Source organism: Aulonocara sp. 'chitande type north' Nkhata Bay, linkage group LG20 (genome assembly GCF_057382095.1).
Source record: "Aulonocara sp. 'chitande type north' Nkhata Bay isolate Kocher_YH1m ecotype deep benthic linkage group LG20, A_spYH_male_GT1.1, whole genome shotgun sequence".
Classification (NCBI taxonomy): domain Eukaryota; kingdom Metazoa; phylum Chordata; class Actinopteri; order Cichliformes; family Cichlidae; genus Aulonocara; species Aulonocara sp. 'chitande type north' Nkhata Bay.
The window spans coordinates 6,272,538-6,289,896 of NC_141363.1; the positions used below are offsets into that span (position 1 = coordinate 6,272,538).

The following is a 17,359-nucleotide window of genomic DNA, read 5'->3' on the forward strand; positions in this document are numbered from 1 at the left end:
CTGGGAGCCAAACCACTGAGAGCTCCACTAACTAATAGAAGGACTTTAAAAGGCAGTTCTCTGTTGAACTGGAAACCAGTTCAAACTTCAATCCAGTGACTTAAATATTATCGTAATATTTTCAAACTTCCACGTATGCTGCATTCTGAAGAAGATGAAGTCCACGTCTGTGAAGGTTCTCAATCAGTTCTCGGTCAATCTTTCAAGGATGCCAATGTTCACATTTTGGACAGAGAGGACAGATGGTTTGAAAGAGTGAAAGAAGCCATTTATGTCCACTGTGAGCGACCATCTTTGAGGCGGTGGTTTACGACACCAACTGTCTGCCATCTATAGTCCAGTTTTGAGATCCTTTCCCAGATGCCTTAAAGCCCACTCACACCCTGGGCCATCTGACCCCAGGAAATACATGATAGGGTGGGGCTAGGTTTCACAATGAGCTCACCTGAAACCCTGGCTGATTGTGACCCACACCCATTTTCACACCTTGGCTCATGTGATTAGGTAGAGGATCATCAGGGGGTCCTTTTTCCCTCCTTGGGGGGATACCCCCACGGGGTTTAAATCTGGGACTCTCCACCATTTTACCCTAGAACTGAAGAAGCTTCTCGGATGAGAGGTGAAACGTCTTCAAGCAACTTAAAGAAGTCCAGACGCTTTTCTTTCCAAGCTCCTTAGACTTCAAATAAAATCAGCTCCTTAGACCAAGATGAAGTCCACCTACTGATAATTTGGATAATCCAGCAAGTAGAGCATTACAGTAGTCTAACCTGCTCGATATGAACGCTTTTGCACATTTCTCAATTTGCAATAGGAATTTTCAAGCTTCTGATATATTTTTATGTTGTGGAAAGGAGCTCTGGTGACCTCATTAATATAATTATCAAAACTGACATCACTGAACAAAATAATGCCAAGGGTCCTGACTTTCTTTCATGTGTGATAAATATGAACACATTTTCTTTATCTGACTTTTTGGAACAACACGAAATACTTTCATCTTGTCTCTGTTCAGTTCGACAAAATCAGCAGTTACTGTCATCAGTGCAGCTTATTAAATTTTAAATAGAGATTAGCTCATCAGATGAAAATGACAGATAAAAAACTGTGTTTCATCTTCATTATGATAACAACAAGCAGGGTAGTGTAAAGGTTAAATACTAAGGGACCGAGGACAAATCCTTGAGGAACCCCTAATTGAATTTTTGTTTCTGCAGATTTCAAACTACCAAGTAAAACATTAAAACTTCTACACTTAGGGTTTGATGAGAATCTGACCTGATAAACCAACTGAATCATAAAGGCTTTGAATTAAAATGTTACTATCAACACTGTTGAAGGAAGCAGAGAGGTCTAAGACTGAAACACTCGGTGAATCACTGTTGGTTTTTAGGTCATTGATGACTTTAGTAAGAAACATTTCCATGCTATGATGGGTTCGGAAAACAGACTGGTACCTTACTTACTTATTTACTACAAGAGTAAGTAAGTACTGTTTATTTACAATGTGCCTTTCGCAGACAAGTGGTAACAAAGCCCTGTACAAAAATTGGAATAAAGTAAATGATAAAATGAAATGCCATAAAGCACAATACAAATACATGTTAACATGCTATTAACTAATACCCTGTAATATTAGAAATTTTACTGTGGAAGAAAGTAGGAAAATTGTTACATTTTCCTGCTTTTGTTACATTAGATTGTTTTCTGATTTTGTAAATATTTCACAGCTGGATGAGAATAAATGATTGTTAACTAGAAGATATAGGATTATCTGGCTAACTGTATTTCACTGTAGTAGCAAAGAAGTGCATTTTTAAATATATACTTTGTTTTCTTTGTGTATTTTTTAACAATCTTTTCCTTTTTTAGTGTTTCTCTTAAGGTGCTTTGGGTGGACCGCCTATAATAACAGTTCTGACAGGGCAGCAAATATGACTGTTTTTTTTTCTTTTTCTTTTTTTAAGAAATGGCATCAGAGAAAAACTGCTCATCGCCTCACCACATGATGACAGCACCGCTAATGTGTGCACTTTGAAAATTCACTAACGCATGTATCGGCCCTGCTTGCGTTGACGTAGCTTCTGCTGAGATGCTGTTAAACGCGAATAAAGTGGGTCGTGGTATGAAAATACAAAAGCAACATTTAGCACAATATTTCCCCTCTCGACTGCACTGTGCTGAGCCTTGCAGCAGCAGCAGCACCCAGAAGTGAACAAAGCGACCCGGAAGCGGTGGTCCGACCGGAGGCAGAAAGAACATCAACCTTTTATATTATAGCTGTACTCGCAAGACAATATCTGCAATCAGGACACAAGGTATTTGTGCATGTCTTTACATGTTTCCGTTGCTGTGCATTTCTCTAATGAGCGGTAGCCTCTCGGTGCGTGCATTAGCACGAAAATGCAATTTCTCTGCTTTGATTCGTCCAAAAGTTACAGAATGTAGAAAAAAAGCAGCCCTTAAAAAAGTGAATTTTGCTTAAGATGGCACAGAGTCTGTCGGGAGATGAGGGGCCGTGCACCGGTTCCGATTTTGACCTTAACGAATCGCTACGGTTATTTTTAATCGGCACTGATGAATCAAGCTTGTCCGTTTCCGTGCTGTGTGTGTGTGTGTGTGTATGTGTGTGTGTTTTTTTCCTCCTTGCAGGGCATGGTTGTTGTAGGAAGTGTCAGTTTTTTTAAGAGGTGGGGAGGCCGGGCTATTCAAACCTGCAATTCGCCGTAAACAATCATTCATGCCTCCGACATGATAAACACACCTTTGTGTTGGTCTCCGGCCGCTTCTCATTCCAAACACCCGCCACACGACAACATGTTCATGCTCCTAAAAAATTTGGGGTCTGCAGAATATGGCGTCCCGCCTTATAAAAATAAGGCTGCCATTTTTGTTTCTCTTTTGTCTGGAAATGTTTTAAGAAAACTGTCTGAGAATGTGTCGAGTCGCACCGGGGAGGATCGATCCGGACAATCCTCCGTCGGTGCCAGTCCGGAGCTGCTCCCAGACAGCCGACACGTCCGAAAAAGTCAAAGAACTTCAAGTTTTGTTTTGTCTTGTTTTTTCACGGCGGTTTTTGTGGAAAAATTACAAAAGCGACGTCCACTTATTTGCAGGAATTCAGACAAAAGGAGCAGAGGGGCATCAAGCCCGAGCTAAACGGCGCAGGATCATGCTGATGTGGGTTTTTTTTTTTTTTTTTTTTTAGAAGTGAAGGCATATTGTAGGTGGCATTTAGATGGCAGAGCTGCGTGGATTTGTGTCACTTTTACTCTGTAGGCCTGATTTACACACATCGACTTCTAAGCGTGAGCTGACATCTAGCGAGTTTTTACACTGTTACATTAAAAAAAATCGTATTTACCTTTTTAATTAAACTTCTTTTTCAGCTATCTTAAAGCATTTATTTCATTTTATTTTTCAACAAAATAAGAGCCCTAGCTCTAAACTACTGTCTTCCACACTTTCCCCCTGCCTTTCAAAGCCTGTCTTAAAGGTGGGCAGATCGATTGATAGTATTGACACCAGCGCTGGTATTGGTATAGGATCGATACTAGAGCCACGTGATCGATACTTTATTTATAGCTTCTAAGTTTAGCATGTAGCCCACTGCATTGTGTGAAATAGTGGAAATTTTTTAAAGGAAAAAATATACATCCAGTATAAAAAATATCTGAACACTTTTGCATTAACTATTTATAGTTTGTAGTATATTTAAACAACAGAAATTGACCCAAAGTGGTTTAGATGATCATTGATGATGATTCACCTGCATAAGCCTTCTTTTATAGGGTAAAAGTATAGGTATCTGTACTGGCAATACCGGCCCTGTATTTACTTGGTATCGGATCAGTACCAAAATTTTTAATATCGCAGAGCACTTGCGGTCATGATCAGACTCAGGTCTTCTATATGAAACCGTTTCAAGGTCAGCTGTTACACATCTTAACTTAACATGAGGGTCATTCAATTGTCCCCACAGTTTTGTTTTGTTTTGTTTTTTCAAACAATCACAATAAACGAACAAAGTGAATTTATCCATCAAAAGCAGCAGATTTAGAAGCCACTCGTTTAATGCTTACTACATTTGTGCCTGTGGTGCAAACAGTCCGGAGAAGTAAATGCAGCAAATTCTCTGCAACTTTAACCGTCTAAACAGCTGATACGTGGCGTTAACTGAGTACCAGAAATGGTTCTCGACACCTTAAAGTGACATCAAAGTGGATGCAGAGCTATGTGGATGCGAATGTGATCAGCACAAGGCCTGAAAGAAAATTCAAGCATGACATATGAAACTAGCCACATGCAGCGTGTGGTTAAGGTGTCAGATTTTTCAGCTTCACAGTTTAAGCCTGCCTGTTTGTAAGCATTAACTTACTCTACGTGCAGTTTTAACAACAGTGCTCTGTAAGGGAGCACTTCATTATGTGCATCTTTGAAAAGCGACTAAAATAAATGTCACACACTTCAGGATGGCAGAGCCTCGGTTTAACAACCCATACTTCTGGCCGCCGCCTCCGTCCATGCCAGGCCAGGTAAGTCCGCTCAGCATGTAATTACTGTGATGTTTCCACCTTCCACTGCCATTTGTTTCCATGTGTGAATGTCTTTTCAGCCTTTCAGCACCAGTCCATCACTGTTACGCCTAGAACCGCTCGCAGTTTGTTCTCGCAGATAAGGGGGGTGCCTCAGACTCCTTGGAGTTCGTGGGTACACACGCAGTCCTAATTGATCTCAAGCAGGCCGGACCAAAGAAGCGCAAGTGCTTCCTGAAAACGTTTGCATTACAAACTAGATAGCAGCAGACCGACTACATTTAGTCGGTCTGCTGCTGTTACAAAGGAATACTGCTGTTATAACTCAAAGTCAACAGTATGATGACTTCAGCCCCCCCCCCTAGCTTGGATGAAGTTGCTAGTTCAGACAACCACTTTTAGGACACAATCCATTCTTAACAACATTACAAACGCAGTGCTTTGTGCTGTAAAATACAGTGAATGTCCAGAATTGATGCTCCTCCTCCATGAGTGGGCTGGATTAAAGCGTTTGGTGGGCGTTACTTTAGCTCACCTCTGTCATAGGTAAAAACTAATCATGTGCTGATCAGTGTTTTCTGTCCTGCAATATGTTTTGATGGCATGAATGACATTCACACAAGGCGGCTGTTTTCTGTTGAGCATGACCCGTTAACCCTTTCAGCTGGATAACCTGGTCCTCATTAACAAGATCAAGGAGCAGCTGATGGCTGAGAAGATTAGACCCCTGCACCTGCCACCTACCTCCACCCATTCTCAGCAGCTGCTGGTTCCCACCTCGTCCCCGGACGGTAGCGCTCAGCACGGCATGCAGGTTCCAAAGCCTCAGCCGCAACAGGTTCCGGGCCACCACCCACAGCCGCAGGGCTCTGGACAGCCGGACATCGCCCTGCACGCTCGTCCCGCCTCCAGTTCTGGACCGGGTACGTTCTTCTGAAATAGTGTTAAATATGTCCAAGTGCTGCCAACTTGTCTCAAACTGGCATGGTGGCCTGGTGAGTTTAAGGTGATAATATACAGATTGTGAAGGTAGAGGCCAAATAAAAATCCATAATGAAAAGTGAGTGATGCCTGCACAGCTACTCCAAAACCCACAGTTGCAAATTTATCTTATTTACAGAAACGTGGAAACGGTTTAAAATGATACCCAGCCCTAGAGTAACCTTAATTAACATGAAGTTATTGATGTAATAATTGCTACAGATAGGCCTGGTTTTCTTAAATCAAAACATTTTTAATGTTATTCTCCAGTTTTGCAGGCTAATAGTTGATGTAATGAATTCGTAGACGTGGCGTAGAATCAGGCCTGCGCGGATTACGAGACATTTTACTGACTGACACACCATCACCTTATAAATTCCAGATGGAAATATGGATGACAAGTCAGCGGTGAAGGCCAAAGGATTATGGGAGGACTGGCAAATGAGACACCTTAGTGAGCAAACTGGCCGGGTCAACCATCGCTCAGGTACAGCCGTCACGCCATCTGTGAAGCTTGTAGGAGAAATGCAGCAAGGCAGCCAGCCTCTGGTGTGATAATATAAAGATAACTGTCATGGAAAATTGACACACACATGGTGTTTACTGTGCGGTACACTGGTATGGTTCTGTAGAGTGTGGTGTTGAATTAGTCATACCTGCTAATGCAGTTTTTGTTCCAACCTTCTCAGGTCTGGCCCCCTCATCTCGACCCGACAGCCACAGCACCTCAGACGCCCTGACCCCGACGACTCCGACCTCCAGCAGCCAGAACCGCTTGGGTGGCGCCCCCTCTGTGAACATCATCTCTGGACTGGCTAGTGGCCCTGGCATTGACCACATGAAGGCCGGAGGCCTGGCAGGACTGTTGGGCCCCCCGCCAAAGGCACCTCGGGGAAGAAAGAAGATCAAAGCCGAAAACACATCTGGTCCTCTGCTGGTGGTGCCCTACCCCATCCTGGCTGATCAAGGATGTGTCACCGTTGCACCCAAAGAGGGCAAAACCTACAGGTTGGATTCAGAAAGCTGCTCCTATTGTTTTCAGGGTTTTTTTCTGTGCTGATCTTGCAAAGTAAATTGACTGCTTTACGAGGTCTGCAAGCATTGATAGGTATTTTCCTGAGAGAACTTTGAGAATGAGAGAAGCGCTCTATACTGAGGCTTTAATATGAGCACAGCTTTCACCTGAGTAGACAACAGGTTTACTAAAAAAAAAGATCGGTCAAACATACTCCAAAGGACTGAACCCAAAAGAGTCTGAGCACTGGTTGCAATGAGGTAAAGCTAACGGATGGAAGATTTGAACTTGGGTTGACCCTCCCAGAACATCCAGGAGGATGAGTTGGTGTTGGGGAGGAGAGGAGGGTTTGTTTAATAGCAGGTCAGAAAGGCAAGGTGGAAAAAAACCTCCCATGATAGTTAAACAACAGAGACTGATGGTTGGAGAAAGCATGTAGAAAGATCACTGGACAAATGTAGCAATGCCGAAATTGCTAATAAATTGTCAGCTAATATTGACCTCTTCTTGCTACCTGGGAAAACTTTTGATATTTTTTCTTATTTTATGTTAGTTTATGATAACCAGGACTTTCCAGAGGCTGCAATGAAAGCCAGCTGACAGGTTCGGCAATTTCTCATTAGTGTTCAGATTTTAAGCTTTTATGACAAATAATTAAAAGTTCAATTTTTTTTATTGTGAGAAAAAAACCCATTTAAGTCAGTCAGCTGGAAGTTTTAGATAATGAGGCTAGTGGCTCCATAGTGTAGTGGTTAACACACCCACCTCAAACACTCTTTTGGAGATTACATCATGGTTGCTCGGTGTAAATAAAATCAGCGAAATCAGATATTCAGAGGTACCTGCTGTGGGAATTCTTTGTGAATGAAGGAGCAGTCAAAAGTGGCTTTTTTCTTAAATTGTAAGGTTAGCAATGCTGGTGTTGTTGGATTTTTTAAAATCATGTGTTACTACTTAGTTAATCAACTATAGTTGATTTTCAGTTTTCGTTGCTACTTTTGACATAAAGTGTGATTAAGACTTGATGATTTTCTTAAATTATTGTTAAAATTATTAAAGTGGTCTGCGTACTGGGGTGGGGAAAAAACTGATGTTATGCTACGTTTTCTATTTAGTTGTAGGCAGGCGGATTTTAATCCCTCAAAATTGTTTTGATCTGATCTATTTTGTTTCTTCTTGTCCCCAAGATGCAAAGTCTGCCCACTTACCTTCTTAACCAAGTCAGAGATGCAGATTCATTCCAAGTCCCACACAGAGGCCAAACCGCACAAGTGTCCCCACTGCTCCAAGACGTTCGCCAACGCCTCTTACCTGTCCCAGCACTTGCGCATTCACCTGGGGATCAAACCCTACCACTGCTCCTACTGCGAGAACTCGTTCCGTCAGCTGTCACACCTGCAGCAGCATACCAGGTTGGTCAAACTGTGAACATGAAGCGTGAGAAATCAAGTTGATCTCAGCTGCCTCTGTGGCTCTACTGTTGCCCATTTCAAATCTGATTGGTGGTCACACATTACTAATATTTAATGTTTAGAATTTACCTGAATACCTGTCATCCCCTTTACAGCTATATCTGTTTTCTCCTTGCTGGAACTCTTTTTACGTTTCACATATAGACCACGACTGTGACTTATATGCAGTGAAAATCTGCTGCTTTGATGTTTCTTTGCAGGAGTTCTCTTGCAGTGGCGTCTGTCATAAAAACATTTTCCCGTCTGCTTCTCTTGCTGCAGAATCCACACCGGCGATAGGCCTTATAAATGCGCCCACCCTGGATGCGAAAAGGCTTTTACCCAGCTGTCTAATCTCCAGGTCAGTCAGAGATTCTTCTTGTGACCTGATCCTGATTAAAAGGTTCAGATGCAGAGCTGCAAATGTTCAAATTACGTGGACTTCTCTACAACCTGTGTCCGTGTTTTCTCTCCCCCACAGTCTCACCAGAGGCAGCACAATAAAGACAAGCCGTATAAATGTCCCAACTGCTACCGTGCCTACTCAGACTCTGCATCGTTGCAGATCCACTTGTCAGCGCATGCCATCAAAAACGCTAAGGCCTACTGCTGTAGCATGTGTGGCCGGGCTTACACCTCAGTAAGTAAACCACAAGCAAGTATTCACTATGTCAGGGTTTCCACACCTGTTTTTTGCATCAATGACATTTGATAATATTTTTTTCTCTCTTGGACTAGAAGTCGGTGTGTTTCCTGTTTGAGATATTTAACACCTTAGTGTGTCCTTGCTTCTGTTCAAATATTCAAAAAGGACTAAAAGAATATCTTTAAGCTATAGCTGAGGTCCGGAAGCATTATGTTTTCGCATTGTATGTCTGTCCCATCCTGATTAATATAAATATGTGTATTTCATCTACTCCTCAATGCACATCCCTCCAGTTTCCTCTAAACCTGTCCAAATAGGTCATTGGGCTGGCCGTTTCTGTGTGATCATTGTTTTTGATAACATAGTCTTATTTAACTTGTATTGTTCTTACCTTTACATAAGTCCATGGCAGTTTCACTTTTCACTTTAAATTCTTGTAAATGATAGCATTAACTAATGTCCCTCAAGCTGGATTATGCTTTGATTAGTTTTGTTTTAACACTAGGAACTGATGAGCCTCTAGGCATTCAAAAACGTCAGGAAAATGACTCAGCTGTGGACTGACAAAATACTTGGCCAAAATAAGGCTCAAAGATTACATTTTGGTGCTCAGAGGTCAAGGTCACAACCATAAATCATAAATTCATGGACTAATTCTGATAAAATTTAATTCACGTATAGGATACAATGATGACATATCCTTTTCTCTGAAAGCTCAAATGTAGGAACAAGTAAATTGACTGGTATATAGTGCTTTTCCACTCTTAGGGCACTCTTTACTACAGGTGTCATTCACCCAATCATATAGTGTTTTATTGTGTGCCTAAGCCCGTTGTCTAACATTAACATACTCACACGAATATATCAAGGGGAATTCAGGGTTCAGTGTCTTACCCAAGGATACTTTGACATTGACAAATTACTTCTTTTTTTTCTGTACAGCACTTTGGGCAAACTTTCTGTTTTTAAATGTGTTATATAAATAAATTGGATTTGGATGCAAATTGAAGGAGCCGGGGACTGAACCACAGACCTTCTGATTGGAAGATAACTTGCTCTACATCCTGACCAACAGCCGAGAGCTTGTGATTATATTTAGGAGCTTGGAAAGAAAAGCGTCTGGACTTCTTTAAGTTGCTTGAAGATGTGTCACTTCTCATTCGAGAAACTTCTTCAGTTCTAAGAGTCAAATGGTGGAGAGTTCGAGTGAGCTCATTGTGAAACCTGGCCCCACCCTATCATGTGATTTCCTGAGGCCAGATTATATTTGAAGTTTGACTGGGTGTTGAAATGCAGGCACTGATCTTTGATATCCTTTACCAGCTATCTTAAGAGGATCTGGGCAAACATAAAGTTGTGGTCAGAAGTTTTCTTTTCCGGGGTGGAAGGATTGTGCAACATATATCTTTAATATCTTTTAAAATCAAGAATTTGTTGGTTTCCCAGTACAGACCTGTATTTTAGAAGAGAGCTTTATTAATCCATTGGGTAGGTCCCCTCAGGGAAATTATGGTTCCAGCAGCGCACAAGCTAACCTTAAATACAAATAAGAAAAAAATTTGTTTTAAGCGTAGTACAAAGATTTTCAGTAGGGTTGAGGTCAAGGCTTTGGGAAAACCATTCCAGAAGCTACTTTATCCATTCCAAAACCAGCTTTGATATATGTTTGGCATCATTGTCCTGTTGGAACACTCAGCTGTGTCCAAGTTTCAAGCATCCAGCTGTTGATTTGAGGCTGAGTTGAAGAATTTGGAGGTATTTTTTCTTCATTATTCCATAGACTTTGTGCATTGTACAAGTACCAGTGGCAGCAAAACAACCCCAGAGCATGATGCTATCACCGCCATGCTTGACAGCTGGCACTCTGTTCTTAGGTTTAAAAGCCTCACCTTAACTCTTCCACACATTCTTCATGTCATTGTGCCCAGATAGTTCAATTGTTGTTTACCAGCTGCAAATTTTCATTGAGCTTGAAGGCATCAAGTTTAAAGAACGAGCTTCTCTGATTTGAGAGTGCCCGTTTGGGTCTTCTTCCAGACCTTGGCAAGGTAGGGACAGAGCCAAATTATTTGTACTTATGTACAGTTGTTTCAAATGATGATTCTGGACTGCATTTGGTTAGAATTGGCCCATTAAGCCTCTGGAATGGCGTTCCCAAAGACCTTACCTCAACCCTATTGAAAATCTGTGGACTATGCTGAAATGCTGGGTTTGTGCCAGGAAACCAACTCATTTAAATGAACTCTGAGTGTGCAAATATTCAGCCAGCATTATGCCAAAAGGATCTGGTCAAGGAGCAATTTTCCAAGGGAGATTTCATTAAATATTAGTGGGGGGGTGTGTATCCTTTTGACCACAAATGTCAATTTCAACTTCAGCTGAACTAGTTGGAGTAGAGGCACTTTTAAAATTACTGTAGCAGTAATCTTTATGCCCTTTGTGTGTTTTCCTGTTCTTGTAGGAGACCTATCTTATGAAGCACATGTCCAAACACACGGTGGTGGAGCACCTGGTGAGTCACCAGTCGCCCCAGAGGACAGAGTCCCCCAGCATCCCCATACGCATCTCCCTCATCTGAGCTCCGCGAGCGTTCAGCATCAAGATTCAGAGTCAGCGTTCGGCTGGAGCTTGTGAGGCCCTGCACCCACGGCCATCTACATAAGGCTTACATTAGCATTATGACAGCTGACATGAGCATTCACTGTTAGATTTTGTAAGCAGACTTGCCTCCATCCGTCTCGACACAGGCCGTCTATCATAAAGGAGCACAGCGTTATTTTGTGAATGTAAAAATACAGCCAGATATTGTCCAGGGGATCGAGTGGCAAAGAATGTCTTGCGTCAGATTAAATAAGCACTTTCGTAAGCATCATGTAAACCGCCGGATGCATTGGCCATTAAAAAAATGTTTTAGTTGTCTTGTTTTTGTTTTTATTCTCTTCCATGAAATGGGTTTTCAAAACGTGCCAGATGATATTTGCCCGAATATTGAATTGAAAAAGCAGGGGGGGAAAAGAAAAAGTTTGCTGGGTGTATTCTGGAGACATCCAAAGATAATCTTAAAGCACTTTTAGGCCTTGTGGTTTTGGTCAAATTGTTTCAATCTCGTTGGATGGAAAATGCCAAATGGCATTACTCGTGGCAGCTAAGAGTACCGACTGTGTACAAAAAACAGTCTTTTTTTTTTTTTCAACTGTTGTTTTTTTGTTTTTTTTTTGTACAAACACAGGGTCATCAAAATTTAAAGAAAAGCAATCGGTAGATGACAATTGAAATATTTAATGATTGTATTAAGAAGTTGGATAATTGGCTCGTGGAGGCAAAGCAGAGCTCGATGGAAGGGAAGGAAGTTTTTTTTTTTTTTTGTAGTTATTATTTTCAAAAAATGTTCACTCCATATTTAACATTCACCTTTATGGCACCTTTATGATCATAACGTATGATCAAAAAACACTGCTTTTTTTCTGGTGTGTTTCTCGTTCCACTAGTTAGTGCCATATAATGAACTTCGGTGAGGTTTGAAGCGAAAGCAAATCTTGTAAAAGTGTTTGTCCGCTTTCCCTGCTCCATTAAGCTTTGACTTATACTTTCAAAGAATTAAAAGTATATGTTGCACATGTATCAGTGCCAGCTCTACTCTACTCAGCCCACTTTTTCAAAATATGCTTCAGCTTAAATTCATTTTTACTTGAGCAGTAAATTTTAAAGCTAACCATTGGACCAAATGTGAAGTTATTGTACAGCTACTCCAACCCAGTAACTTTTTTTAACCTCTAATAAGCTTTACCTACTTGGAATAAACTGCAGTATGATTCATATTCAATAGGCCTATTTTATGAGTTTACGCAGGGGTGGATCTTCTCCGTTTGTTTTTGTTTCTCTCTCTCTCTCTTTAATATTCTTTTTATTGTACACAGTATTGTTTGTTGTATTTTTACTGTACCTGTAACCTCTGAATGGTACTAATAGGGTACCCTGTATTCTTCAGGGCACTTCAGAAAAGGTGCTACGGCTAGAGGTTACATTTGAGATGGAACTGAGAATAATGTAAAATACATATACAGTATATAGTATGTTTTCAAAAGAATAAAAGCTTATTACTCAAGCCACTGGCCTGAAAACAGACATTTACGCCAACAACAGACCCTGCCTCTTCAACTTGCTCTCTCTCTTTTGAGATAATGGGAAAATGTACATGTTGCTGTACTGTAAAACATGTTACTCATTTATAGTACCTATTTTTAAGTTTTCATAAACATGTTTTCTTTGGGTTTTTGTAAAGGTTTATGTAAGAGCTTACTGTAATTATTTTAGTCTACCTGTATGTTATTAATATTCATGTTTTATATCAGTTATTTACATGTAAGCCTTAACTGTTTTACCATCCCATTTCCATTACTCTGTATTGTGTTCTGCAGTATTCAGTCGTGTAAAACATTTTTTTTTTTTCCTTCCGCATGGAGTTCCTGAGCTGTAATCTGTATAACTGTTTAACCCACGTTCTCTATGAAATGATATTGCGTAGATTTATTACACTTTTTCCTGTCTTGCATTGTGGTTTCATATACAGTTTCTAGACAACTAAATATGCACAGCCAAGACTGAGAAGTTAAACTAAGGTTATCAGTGTTTAAAAAAGGGAAAAAAAAAGGAAAAAAAGCTTTGTATCTTTACCTTGTTTAATAAACAGACTGTTATAAATCAATCACAGATTCTGTGATTTATTTTTTTTAAGATTCAAGATCCTTTATTTGTCACATGCATAGTTATACGAGTACAACACACAGTGAGATGTGTCCTGACACACTCCTCGACTGTGCAAAAAGAGAGAGAACATTATGTACATTAAGTGAATTAAATAAAATAAAACAATCTGGAAATTTTTAAATTGAAAATCTGAAAATGTACATTGTGTGAGTGGGTGTTAAAGTGTCTAGTGCTGTAGTGAAGCTGAGAAGAATGAGGCTGGGATGTGTCGCTTATGGATGCTGTGCCTGAGGATAGAAGCTCCTCTCGAGCGTCTCTGTTTTTGCCCGGATGGTGCGAAACCTGCCTGATTGCAGAAGTTGGAATAGTTTGTTGCCGGGACAGGACGGGTCCTCCAATATCTGAGCTGCTCTAAACCAGCATCTCCTGGTGTAGATGTCCTGTAGGGAGGGGAGAGCAGCCCTGCAGCAGCGTTCTGCCATGCCTATCACTCTCTGAAGAGCTTTTTGATCCTTAACACAGCTGTTCCCGTACCAGGATGCGATGTTCTGTGTAAGGATGCTCTCCACAGCACCTGCATAGAAAGTCTTGAGGATCACTGGAGAGACCCGGAACTTCCTCAGTTGTCGGAGGTGGTACAGGCCGTGCCTAGCCCTTTTTGGACTGGACCTGAATGTGGGCAGACAATGTCAGGTCTGAGGAGAAGGACCACATCCTCTCCACTGGATAAAAAGTGCCTGCTTTGAAAAGTGACATAAAGGTAATAAAACACACATCATCATTTCTTTAGTTGTTACTTATGCAAAATATGTATTTATTGCCATCTCAAAGTGCTAAGGCACAAGAGCACTGCTAGGGTTAACTTGAACCACTACTGCGTTACTGCTTTCATCTTCATTCCACAAATGTAAACACAAGCAAAACTTCTTATAAAGTGCTCGGTTTAAACTAGCATTACTCAAATATTCCTCAAAAAAAACATTCACATCATCACTGTGAAATTCACAATGCATGTATAAACAGTAGCTGCAGTTCAAAGAAAAGCCTGCTAATACATACAACATAGGCACCACCCTGGGCACAACTGTAGTGGAATCTCCCTTTCATTATTACTCTTTTTCTTTTTATCGAGAATCATTATGCAGTCATAAAAGAAAAAATGTTTTCACACAATTTAGTAGTGTGTAGTAGCAGCAGCAATAACATGACATAATGGTTTTCTGTATGACGTTATCTGTGTCTAAGATCATTCTGGGGGAATTTCACCCCACTCTTTGCAGCAATGCTTCAGTTCATTGAGGTTTCGTGACGCCAAGCTGAGGTCAGAGGTGAAAGAGCAGACAACAGTAACTCAAAGAATCCACTTGTTACAACCAAGGTATGCAGAAGAGCATCTCTGAATGCACAACGAACCTTGAAGCACATTGGCTACAGCTGCAGAAGACCACACTGGGTGACACTCCTGTCAGCTAAGAATAGGAAACAGGCTGCAATTCACACGGGCTCGCCAAACTCAAGGATCATGTGAAAACGAAAGTCTTCGCATGACTCAGTAGCTTGTAGTACTACCTTTAGCAGCAATATCTTGAAGTAATCGTTTTATGTATTGCTTTATCAGTCGTTCACATCATTGTGGGGGAATTCTGGCACACTTTTCTTTGCAGTGTTGCTTCAGTTCATTGAGGTTTGTGGATATTTAGTTTTGCAAAACTTTCTTAAGGTCACACCACTGGGGCATTGCAACACAATAATTCTTTTCTTTTTCGGCAACCGTGTTGTCAATTTGTGGGCGTGCTTGCATCATTGTCACCTTACAGACTATCTGCAAGGTTCCCAGGTCTGGTGACTGCAACATCAAAGCCCAAATCCTCACTCCTCCACCACCGTGCTTAACAGTTGGTACGAGGTGTTTGTGCTGATGGCGTGCTTGGTTTTCCCCAAACTTTGGGCTGTGCATTATGTCCCCACTTTAGTCTAATCTCGCCAAAGGACATAGTTCAAAAAGTCCAAACGTGGTTCAGATGCAACACTGCAAACCTAAGCCCTGCTGCCATGTTCTTTTTAAGAGGTCAGACACTTTCCACTCTTCCAAACGAGCCATACTTGTTCAGTCTTCTTCTAATCGTGCTCTCACGAAGTGGAGGTCAGTAGAGTCTCAGATGTAGCTCTTGGGTTTTTGGGGTTTTTTTGCTAATTCATGATATAGTCTGACCTTGCAGTGAATTTGCTGCTACTTCCACTTCTAGAAAGATTGGCAGCAGTCTTGAATGTTTCCACAGCTGAATAATGTCTGTCACCGTAGAGTGATGGACTTCAGTTCCACTGTTGCCTCTCTAAAACATAGCAACAGTTGCTTTGTACATCGTTGCATAGAACAAAACTCTGTTTTCAAACCAAGTTCATTGTTTTCTTAACAATAAAAGAACGTTACACAATGCAGGCCAAATACTTAACCAGTATAATATAAATCATAACTGGTTTAATGTAAGCGGCCCTGTTCTGACTGTTGAGCTATGGCTCATAGCGCAACATCGCCACCTACTGCTTTGGGGATGAAAGTTCAGCAATGGGTGACAGCAGAGGAGAGTGCTCACTTAGTGTCGTGTTAAAAGCATTGCCATCCAAAGAATCTGCCAAAACCAAAGCCTAAAAAAACGTTGATGATGATTAGCTAGTCCAAACGTCATCAACAGAACAGGGAGAGCAAATCAAAAAGGGCTGATCATAACATTCACAGGAAAAATAAACTGGATGGTCATGCTCCTTGATTAATCCACTTTTATTTAGAGCCCCGAGGACAGCTCTAAAAGCCATTGTTAGGCCAGCAACCCTCCAGACTTTCCTGCAGCAGTAAAAATTTATTTTACTCCAAATTTATACAAATCTGTTGGGGAAAATAGGTCTTTGTTATAACTTCCACAAACTGCAGGCCTGGGGAAATGCTGGAATTTGTTTAGGTGCAACCTTTCAATCCTGTGTTGCTATGTTTTGTTTTAGGGTTTTTTAGAGAGAAGAAACTTTTCTCTTGGCAGCGCTTTTAAACTTCCAAACAAACCGCCATACTTGTTCAGTCTTTTTCTAATTGTGTTGTCATGAACTTGTAGAGTTTCAGATGTAGCTCTTGGGTTTTGTGGAATTTCCCTAAGCATTGCATGGTTTGACCTTGGCGTGAATTTTGCTGGAATGTCCACTCCTGAGAATATTGTGGCATTGTGTTAACATCGTGTGCATGCAGCTAAATGCTGCCAGAACTTCAGCTTTTATAGAGCTATCATAGTTGTTCATGGATCTCTTAAATCAAGTGCATTTGATAGGCAACACCTGGCCCTACTTATCAACATCTGGACTGGGTCACAGTCAGATCCACTGCCATTACAATTGGGAGACAACCCGCTCTCCCACCTGAGCCCCACGGTAAATTAATAAGGCCCCACTCACCCAGGCGATGGATAAGTCTATATGCCCAGCCTGGCTGACAATGATTACCAGAGGGCAGTTGCAAGTTGAAATTGGTCACAAAGAGGTATCCGTAAAATCTCCTTGACATTACTTTGGTCGCTAGCAGATTGCTGCAGTCGCCCAAATTTTGCACAGAAAATGATAACTTGTCTACAAACACTCTGCAACAACTCTGCTCTCTCCCTGTGAAACTTTGGAGAGGGACACCACTTGCCTTCAAATTAAAAATGTCACCTTTTGAAAAGTGTTGGCTGATGGGCTGAGGCACTACTTTTTCTTTGAAGCTGAACAGTCTCTGTTTTGTTGGCTGTTTTGTGTTTTATGGCTTTAAAAATGTACTGAATAGTTATGTGGTTATATACCACAGGCTATCATATATGTGTGCAAAATTAAAATGTTTGTAAAACATTAATCACTCAGAGACATCCTTACTTAAAAACTAGATTCAAATGTCTAAAAACTTATTCTGTCACACTTAACTGTTTTTCTATTACTTTTGTGTAGTATGAATGTAGAAAAAGATGTCAAACTTAAGAAAATATAGTTTAAAGTTCAAAACTGATCC

General features: G+C 41.0%; 1 protein-coding gene across 5 annotated transcripts; it reads left to right on the forward strand.

The window, feature by feature from the left end:
* The first annotated feature begins 1,961 nt into the window (after positions 1-1,961).
* Positions 1,962-13,333, forward strand: znf362b (zinc finger protein 362b). 5 transcript variants are annotated; one of them, XM_086277837.1, is made up of 9 exons: positions 1,962-2,318; positions 4,472-4,535; positions 5,227-5,458; positions 5,899-6,003; positions 6,206-6,524; positions 7,719-7,943; positions 8,265-8,343; positions 8,464-8,622; positions 11,090-13,333. In XM_086277837.1, exons 2-9 carry the CDS (start codon positions 4,473-4,475, stop codon positions 11,204-11,206), a joined length of 1,299 nt encoding a protein of 432 aa, XP_086133963.1. In that variant the 5' UTR covers positions 1,962-2,318; position 4,472; the 3' UTR covers positions 11,207-13,333. The 5 variants fall into 5 exon arrangements, with proteins under 5 accessions (XP_086133963.1, XP_086133962.1, XP_086133958.1 ...); XM_086277836.1 differs by having other exon boundaries at positions 1,965-2,318; positions 5,200-5,458; XM_086277832.1 differs by lacking the exon at positions 1,962-2,318 and adding an exon at positions 2,474-3,180 and having other exon boundaries at positions 5,200-5,458.
* Positions 13,334-17,359: the final 4,026 nt, after the last annotated feature.